This window comes from Coregonus clupeaformis, chromosome 9, assembly GCF_020615455.1.
Source record: "Coregonus clupeaformis isolate EN_2021a chromosome 9, ASM2061545v1, whole genome shotgun sequence".
Classification (NCBI taxonomy): domain Eukaryota; kingdom Metazoa; phylum Chordata; class Actinopteri; order Salmoniformes; family Salmonidae; genus Coregonus; species Coregonus clupeaformis.
Genome location: NC_059200.1, coordinates 54,045,889 through 54,055,791, shown reverse-complemented (window position 1 = coordinate 54,055,791; position 9,903 = coordinate 54,045,889). Strand labels below are relative to the sequence as shown.

Sequence of the window (9,903 nt, the reverse complement as noted above, 5' to 3'; positions counted from 1 at the left end):
CAGCATCCCGGAGTCGCCTCTTCACTGTTGACGTTGAGACTGGTGTTTCCAGCTACAATAGCCATTTACAACATTAATAATGTCAACACTGTATTTCTGATCAATTTGATTATATTTTAATGGACAAAGAAATGTCTAAGTGACCCCAAACTTTTGAACGGTAGTGTATACAGTGAAAAGTTTGGACACACCTACTCATTCAAGGGTTTTTCTTTATTTTTACTATTTTTTACATTGTAGAATTGTAGAATAAGACATACAAACTATGAAATAACACATATGGAATCATGTAGTAACCAAAAAAGTGTTAAACAAATCAAAATATTTGAGAATTGAGATTTTTCAAATAGCCACCCTTTGCCTTGATGACAGCTTTGCACACTCTTGGCATTATCTCAACCAACTTCATGAGGTAATCACCTGGAATGCATTTCAATTAACAGGTGTGCCTTCTTAAAAGTTAATTTGTGGAATTTATTTCCTTAATGCGTTGGAGCCAATCAGTTGTGTTGTGACAAGGTAGGTGGGGTATACAGAAGATAGCCCTATTTGGTAAAAGACCAAGTCCATATTATGGCAAGAACAGCTCAAATAAGCAAAGAGAAATGACAGTCCATCATTACTTTAAGACATGAAGGTCAGTCAATACGGAACATTTCAAGAACTTTGAAAGTTTCTTCAAGTGCAGTCGCAAAAACCATCAAGCGCTATGATGAAACTGGCTTTCATGAGGACCGCCACAGGAATGGAAGACCCAGAGTTATCTTTGCTGCAGAGGATAAGTTCATTACAGTTACCAGCCTAAGAAATTGCAGCACAAATAAATGCTTCACAGAGTTCAAGTAACAGACACATCCCAACATCAATTGTTCAGAGGAGACTGTGAATCAGGCCTTCATGGTCGAATTGCTGCAAAGAAACCACTACTAAAGGACACCAATAAGAAGAAGAGACTTGATTGGGCCAAGAAACACGAGCAATGGACATTAGACTGGTGGAAATATGTCCTTTGGTCTGGAGTCCAAATTTCAGATTTTTGGTTCCAACCGCCGTGTCTTTGTGAGACGCAGTGTTGGTGAACGGATGATCTCCGCATGTGTAGTTCCCACCGTAAAGCATGGAGGAGGAGGTGTTATGGTGTGGGGGTGCTTTGCTGGTGACACTGTCTGTGATTTATTTAGAATTCAAGGCACACTTAACCAGCATGGCTGCCACAGCATTCTGCAGCGATACGCCATCCCATCTGTTTTGGGCTTAGTGGGACTGTCATTTGTTTTTCATTAGGACAATGACCCAAGATACCTCCAGGCTGTGTAAGGGCTATTTTAACAAGAATGAGAGTGATGGAGTGCTACATCAGATCACTGGCCTCCACAATACCCCAACCTCAACCCAATTGAGATGGTTTGGGATGAGTCGGACCACAGTGAAGGAAAAGCAGCCAACATGTGCTCAGCATTTGTGGGAACTCCTTCAAGACTGTTGGAAAAGCATTCCAGGTGAAGCTGGTTGAGAGAATGCCAAGAGTGTGCAAAGCTGTCATCAAGGCAAAGGGTGGCTATTTGAAGAATCTCAAATATAAAATATATTTTGATTTGTTTAACACTTTTTTGGTTACTACATAATTCCATATGTGTTATTTCATAGTTTTGATGTCTTATTCTACAATGTAGAAAATAGTAAAAATATTGAAAAACCCTTGAATGAGTAGGTGTGTCCAAACGTTTGACTGGTGCTATATATATATATATATATATATATATATATATATATACACACAGTTGGGTAATATTTGGTTGAGACGTTGATCGATGAGATTTCAACTTTTATTCACCCACTCAAAAAGACAGCCAAAAGTTTGTTGAATTCTCAATGTGTTATCACTATGCTTTAAACCATCTAATAGCACAGCCAAATTCCAAAGGAAAAACAATGTTTGATTTCTGGTTTAGTTGTCATCTAAATGTATTATGTGTCAGATATGTGTCCAGATTTCTCTATTGAGGCTTATATGAAATGTAAGTGATTTGCCTATTTTTACATATTAAGAAAGTAAAGACAAAGAGCTTCAAAATACTATGTTATACACTGTAGTTGGAGGAAACTTGAAAGTTGTGCTGCTTTTAAAAGTTGATACACTTGTTATCTCACTTAAGAGACAAGTAGGACAAAATGCCCTTTTAATCATTCTCACAATAGCACATTGGTTGGTAGTAGTCAGTGACAAATATTAATGCTAGGCTTGGTTAAATTCCTGGAAAGGAGACCAAATGAATAGCTGTAGATTGATAAACATTCCAATAGGAAGTACTGCCTGGACAATTTTTTTCTGGTAGTGGATATAACGTTGAAGATCTGACGTTTCATAGTTACAAATTCAACATAATCCTGTGGTTGAAATGTCACACTCAAAACAACAGTTTATGATTTTTTTCAAATTCAATGTTTTTCCATATAGATTCCACGTCACAATACGTTGACAAATTACGTTGAAACAATGTTGATTCAACCAGTTTGTGCCCAGTGGGTTGTAAGTCCATGAAACCAGCAACACATTGAACACAAAACAGCCTTAAAGGGATACTTTGGGATTTTGGCAATGAAGCCCTTTATCTACTTCCCCAGAGTCAGATGAACTTGTGGATACCATTTTTATGTCTCTGTGTTCAGTATGAAGGAAGTTAGACACAGTTTCGCCCGCCAATGCCTTTCTAGCGTTAGTACAATTAATGGAAGTCTATGGGTATCTGCTAGCATTCTAGCATATACCCAAACTTCCAGTCATTGAACTAATGCTAGTTAGCAACTTCCTTCAAACACACGCAGAGACATACAAATGATATCCACGACCATGAGTTCATCTGACTCTGGGGAAGTAGATACAGGGCCTCATTGCCAACATCCCGAAGTATCCCTTTAACACCTGTTTATGGCTCCCACCCAAGGCGAACACAACACAAGCCAGAGCTGTAAAGGTACATCTATCACAGATGCAGATTAAAGCCCAACTGTAGAAGGGAGAGCTGGAACTGAGCTAAAGTTTTGGATTGGGTTTCAGCCTGTGGCACTTTCTAACTAAGGCCCCCATCCACTACCTGTTAGGACAGGCTCCATCAGTCATGATTTGGCGTTTCACAGTCTAGTGATGTGGATTGGTTATGCCTGAAGCTAAAAACATTTAGCTACACCACATCAAAGGAATTGTGGGAGAAACCACCAACACTTTCTTGGTCTTTACCGTCTTGATCTTTTGATTACACTTGAAAATATTTACATTATTAATTGGAGCTCAATTATTGTGTTGTGCGGCAAGCTGGCATTTAAACATAAAACCCTGGGAGAGTATTTAATTATTTAGCCTCGGTCTCAAGTAATTCAACATCAGAAGACAATAAAGCCAAATCAAAAGACTTTATCCTTTACATTAACAAAAAGCTGTCAGTGAGTACATACCAAGGCCATTACACATAACACAGAATAAGGCAGATCTTTGAGTTAACTGCTTATGTAAAGAGAGCTTTATACATACATTTGATTAATTGACTGAGTTGGACCCGTGTGTGTGATTCCCACCACAGGGCTTCGAGGCAGGAAACATCCAAGTCTCTTTTCGAGGCCATTGAGAAGGACCAGGATGCCAGGGGCAACCTCACCATTTATAACTAATATTACACCATGATTGTATGGCTATACCAACGAAGCTGAGTTAATATGTTCTACTGTATGTTCAACATTTTACAGTTTTGCTAAGAGATTTAGCACCTATTTTGAGAAATGTATGGGACAAGTTGTTGAAAGCAATTACAAAGCAATCTGTGTTATTTCCCCATTGTATAATCACTGCAATAACATGCACCAGCTTTCCATCTTTGACCTTTGTAAGGTAAGAACCAGAATTAAAAGTTTGGTATTTTTGTCAATTACATACTTGCCAGTGACAAAATGATAATCATTCTGATATGTATGACTGGAAATGGAATGACAATGAGATTTGTCAGATAAATACTTAATTTTGATGATGAAGATCATAAAATTGAGACCATAATCAGCACCAGAGGTTTTATTTCAAAATAATTTATTTGCATATAATTGGAATGAAGCCAGGTTGATACATCTGTGATGGCACTTAGTTTCATATAGATATCGTTTCTATACAGAAACCATGCATTCTTTTTCAGGACCTGGACAAAAATTGATAAATATATTAGTAAATAAATATATTAGTGACATATCACCATATTGAAATGTTCTATTATATATAAAATACAACACTTTATTTCATTTCTGTTTTTGTCTTTCTCTTTTTGTACACAAAGTATCCAAAATATACTGACAGATCCCTTCAATTTCTATAGGGATTGTGCTCTATTAGAAAAAAGGCAGTTTCAGCTCATTATGCGTACAAAAACAAAACAATGAACACAAACAGAAAAGAACCCTAAAGAGGATAATAAAATCGCCCCAAATGTTTCAGAGATGTTTGATTAATTTAAGTTTTATATTTCCTTGAACTGGTTGTTGGCGTAGTTATAGTGCCTTGATTACTTTGCTTTGGGTTTTTACAGAAAAATATTGGTTGGTTGTGGATTCCAGTGCTGGTTGGTCGTGATTCAGTCATTTTCAGCTAAGGCTAGGGAGCTAGTTAGCCTGGAATCCAGACTGATTTGCAATGTTTCACTGTTGCTTCATGGGAAACAATGGTGAATGCAGTGTTCAGTCTGGACTGTTCTCTACACAAATATATAACAGACAAACACAACCTGGAGTATTAGCAAAAGAAGCTGTCTCCAAAAAACATTAGAAACAAGGTATTGGTATATATGGGGCTGTAATCCATGATTTTCCACTGTTTGACTGCATACGATTCCATTTTCAGATCTTTCTTGTTAGGTAAAACACATTTAATTGGGTTTAAGATTGATGGAGGAGGAATAAAAGGCACAGGTTGATTGCATTCAAAACTGTGTTTCTTTGGTAAAATAACAAGACCTTTAATGTATTAGGTTATTTGCTGATCTTATTTCATAATAAACTTTGACCAATTGATAGGAAGTAGTGGATGAAGATTCCACAACGAACCCCTTTGAAAAGGCACAGTTGAAGAAAATAACATAGACAGACTACTGATTCAGAGTGTTACTAGATCAGACAAGGTTGTTTAAATGCTTCCAGATCTTTCAAAAATAGTCTGGGGATCAATAGGTTTATTCAATTAAATACTAAGTCTCCATGTTTACTGTCTGTCTTAATGCAGTCTCCTTTCAGATTTTCACTAAGCAATACAATATATTGGGGGATATAACTACACACATTTAATGACTTTTCTTTCTTCCAGGGTTTTTCATCTTCTAGGATGTTTCACCAGGCTTCCATTTAAGTTCACTTAAGTTCATAAAAGGCCACAGGTTCGTTTTAGTCAATGTTTGGAACACTGTAAAAAAATATATGCTGATTCACAAACCATTTGTTGTGAGTTTCCTCAACACCATTTTGGTTGAGCAAACTCACAATCCTATTACAGCTGGTTGCCTTACAATTGTACATTGAATCAACATATTTTTTAACAAGGTAGTGTATAAAGTATGTTCCCAAAGGTGAATGAATGGTTATGGCTTTCCTCCAGTTACATAGTAATTATGTATATAATATTTTGCTACAATGTTCCATGATAAGAGCACCCTTGGTGAGCTTTAGCTGCTGGTATATGGGAAATGGAAGGGAGAAAATAACCTTGCTGGTGGACATTGATGGGGTCGTGTACTAGGACATAGGATTAGAGGTCATGGGTGAAGAGCAGGAGACATGGCAGATGTCCTTCCTGAGCCGAGCGAAGCTCCACTCACACTGTGTGATGTTCTGGAGGCAGACCTACCAAGGTTCAAATAGTATTTGAAATCGTTCACATACTTGGAGCATTTGCATATTTTAGCCTGACTGGAGTGCATGCCAGATTGGTGGGGTTTGCACTTTTGGGATGATTACATTGGTCCCATTGAGCCAGGCAAGCTCAATCAAGCACAGCTACAGTATTTGAAAGATGTCAAATACAGTTTGAACCCAGGTATGTCTGGTGGACCCCTCCCTCCTTCACTGGCCACCAAATCAGCACTCAGGTCAAACATAATAAGTAACCACTGGCAACATGAGAAATGACATGAGCAAAACTAAAATAGCTCATAATAATAACACATTTCAGTCAATCTGGTACAAAATTACAGACTACAGTTTTTTACCGAAACACAAAGCAAACAAAATGTGATGAAAGCAGCTGCCATTATTGAATTAACCAACACAAGTCCCCATGCTAGCCTCTAGTGACCTCTTGGAATGCACACTGCTTGTAGGGCCGGCTAAGAAAATAACTTTTCCCCCAATGGGGCAGGTTGCCCAGAGAGAAGCTTCTAGGCTCTTTTCCGTAGCTCTGAGTACCTTTGCGATACCCATGCCAATGGAACACATTTCTGAATCTGATTTGAGGTAGGCTGGAAAGAGCAAAAAACCTCCAACTGAGCATCTATGTGGGTAATACATGATCCAATGGTTGCCTACGTATCTAGACAAATAATGGAGTTTAGGGACATGTGAGGGAAAATCAAGTATTACTGAGTAGTACCTCATAATATAATCGATTAAGTACTTAACCACTCAAGGAATTAGATATCCAATATGTCCATGTGAATTCTACTGAGGGAAATAGTAGGGGAGTTTCGTGCTGTGAATCGAGGCTCAAGCCCTGAGCAGTGATCATTCCTAGTGGTCACTAAGGCAACCTGGGAACCTGTAATATCAAGTCGGTATTGAATTCTTCGTGTAATTTACAAAACAAAACAACAAGGCAGAACAGAATAAAACACATTTCCCCTTTGTGATGTAGGAGTTGTTTTCCCAGCATCTCCCAGTCAGTCTCCATCTTGAAACACGTACGCCACTTAGCGACAAGAAAAATCAAAATCAAACACATTGACATACTCGAATTCAACAATGAATATGAGCAATTTGAGGTCTATACTTGACTTGTGTTTTCATTGATTTGATGGTCAAAAGAAACAAACGTTCAAAACAATCATAATCTAACTCATTTTGATCTCTGTTGACATGTAACTCAGCACTGACTGGGGGATTCTGGGAAGTGTAGTTTGAATGCAGGTATTTCCTGTGGAATTATTTGGAAGACTTGAAAAAGATGGCCGCCGATGAAGTGTTTGTCCATTCCGGCTCCTGTGTACGTAGCAGCGTGAGTTTGGGGATGCACCTAGTGAGTTAGTTAGTTATCACACACCGGACTCCTCCTCTGATCCTGGAGGGAGAGAAACAGACAACAGGTTTACTTACCTCTCTAACACACAGAGAGACACTCACATGACACACAGGATGACAGAAGGAATAACACACATGGGGCTCTTTCTAAATTCATCTTTCCTCGATTAATCGCATCCTCTCTCCTCGCCTTCTTTCCCAAAATTAAATTAAATTAAATAAAAAATTCGGCTGATTCGGAGGCGAAGAGATAGGATGCGAAGAATCGCGGAAAGGCAAAGTGAGATAGAGCCGTAGAATATACTACCCCCATTCCTATGGGGAAAACCAATTAATACGGGAGCAGTTGTTCACATCACATGTAGCTATAACAACATTTAAGGACTGGTTGAACACCCACCCTGATTGTTGTGTAATGTTTGGCAGTATAAACAAAAGTCTGTGTTGCGGTCGTGCGCTGGGCTGTGGTGACCGTGGTGACGCCTGCTGCATGGGGGCGGGGGTCTGTCCATAGGGCCCCCCAGCCTGGGCCCCAGCAACTGGGGCTCAGAGTGGGCCTGCTGCACCCGCTTCTGCCACACCACATGGTGGGGCCCTCCACAGCAGGGCCAGTCCTCTAGGCCCCCTAGGGCCCCCATGCCCCCAGAGTCCAGAATGAGGGGCACAGGCATGGGCAGCAGGGTGGGGGGCAGGTCAGGCGGGGGGCAGCAGTAGCCCTGGCCGTAGTGGATGTGGATGCTACAGTCGTCCTGCAGGTCCAGGCTCTGGTGGAAGCGCACAGAGGGGCCGTCGAGGACGCAGCCGCCCAGCCGGCTTGCCCTCCGGTGGGGGTGGCCTCCATGGCTGTGGTCCTGGAGGCAGCAGGGGGCTGGGGGTGGTAAGGGGGCTGGGGGTACCAGGACAGGAGGGGGGCCTGAAGGGGGGCTGAGGCTAAGCTCATGGTCCTGATCCTCTGTCCCGTGGCCGTGGGTCTCCCTACTGTCTGTGTGTTCTGCCTTAGGGCACTGACAGGGGCTGTGCTTCAGAGGGCACACTGGGGAGTCCTTGTCCAGAGCCGGGGGAGAACCAGAACCAGGGCCAATAGCAGCAGCAGCCCCCTGCTCCTCATCTGACCCCCTGCCTGGTCCCTGTCCCTGGGCGTGCTCCCGCTCCCCGTCCTCTCCGTAGTGGTGGTGTCTGTGGCGGTGGTAGTGGACGTGGCTAAACACAGCCTGCGGCTGCTCCTCAGGGCACCCTCCTCTGTCTCTGTTCACCACTGAGTCCAGGGACCTTGGTCTCTGGACCCCTGCCTCCATGCTGTCCCTGCGGCCTGTCCGGCCCAAACCCAGCCCGTAGTACACAAACGGATCATAGTCACTGCTCAGGGAGCTGCGGAATGTGGACCAGCTACCGTACACACCCTGTAGGGACACGTCGGTACAGTTGAGCACCGAGTCACTGGATGAACCGTGACAGGGGCCAGAGCTGGAGTCACTGGCCGGCCCGTCTGCCAGGTAGCCACTGCGCTCCGTCCGGTAGCTCCCCCCAGAGCAGCTGCCTCCCTCGTCCCCCCGGCTGTGGGCCCCCCCTGCGGAGGCACGGGGAGCAAAGGAGGGGGCGTGGTGGAGCCTGGAACTGGAGGCGCTGCGCTGGGTGGGGCAGCCGGAGCGGTAGGCGTGGCAGGAGCGGCGGGACCCGGGGCCGTAGTGGGACCCCAGAGGGTGACCTGCCGTCCTGCAGCTGCCCCCGGCCTTGTGAGGCCTCCCGGGGCCCTCTGCAGGGTGGATGTATCCACAGCCGGAGCCCAGAGGCCAGCTAGGGAGGAAGCGGAGGGTCTGGGGGTCCAGGGGTGGGGAGCTGCTGTAGTGGCCCAGGGAGGCGTAGGGGCCGGAGCGGCCACGGGGGTAGTGAGGCCTCATGGAGAAGGGGATGGGGTGCTGGGGGAAGGCGTGGGGGTAGGGGTGGGGGTGCAGGAAACCCTGGCTGTGCTCGGGGGTCTGCTGCAGTCTGCTCCTCTGGGGCTGACGTGACAGCTCTGTACCTGGCAGCATAGGAACACACACAGTCAGACAGACAGGCAAAACACACACACATTAAAACAGGCTACACACACACACAGTTTGTAAAACTGGATTTTTACTGGAAAATTCACTTGCGCTCAAGAGTGGGTAAAGTAGTCCCCCATTCTAAGGCCTGTTGTAGGTGTCCCCTAGTGGTCATGCGATGTCATTACCCATGATGTTGTGCATGCAGAGAGGACAGGTGCGGTGCTGCAGCAACCAGGGGTCCACACACTCCTTATGGAACTCATGAGCACACGAGATGATCCTCAGGTCCTGTCCATCCCGGAACTCCTCCAGACAGATGGCACAGACGGGGCTAGAGTTGGAGCTGCTATTAGACCCCCAGCCTCCATGGTGGCGCTGTGAGCCCCCGCAGCCCTGAGAGCTGTACATTCGCGTCTCCAGACGACTGACGGCTCGCATGGTCTGCTGATGGACTGAGTCCTGTGGTCATAGAGGAAGAGGCCGTGTGAGACGGCGGTTAGAGAAGTGGACTTCAGAACGGACTGAGATGTGTCAAAGTTCAAATTCCAGGGAATTTTGTTCCTCTCTGAGGGTTTTCTGGTGTATGTTTGAGCTGTATATACAGTGGACACTTTCTTTT

The 9,903-nt window shown here is 43.9% G+C and overlaps 1 protein-coding gene across 2 annotated transcripts in view; it reads right to left on the bottom strand.

The window, feature by feature from the left end:
• Positions 1 to 4,100: 4,100 nt before the first annotated feature.
• Positions 4,101 to 9,903, bottom strand: part of LOC121574097 (E3 ubiquitin-protein ligase RNF43-like) — a 168,839-nt gene continuing 163,036 nt past the window's right edge. The window contains exons 6-8 of one of the 2 annotated variants that reach the window (XM_041886695.2): positions 9,470 to 9,743; positions 7,658 to 9,277; positions 4,101 to 7,297 (exon numbers count right to left, since the gene is read on the bottom strand). In XM_041886695.2, the coding sequence (XP_041742629.2) occupies positions 7,272 to 7,297; positions 7,658 to 9,277; positions 9,470 to 9,743 (1,920 nt within the window). In that variant the 3' untranslated portion in view covers positions 4,101 to 7,271. The remainder of the gene's footprint in view (positions 7,298 to 7,657; positions 9,278 to 9,469; positions 9,744 to 9,903) is intronic. The other variant, XM_041886696.2, reaches the window with a different exon arrangement.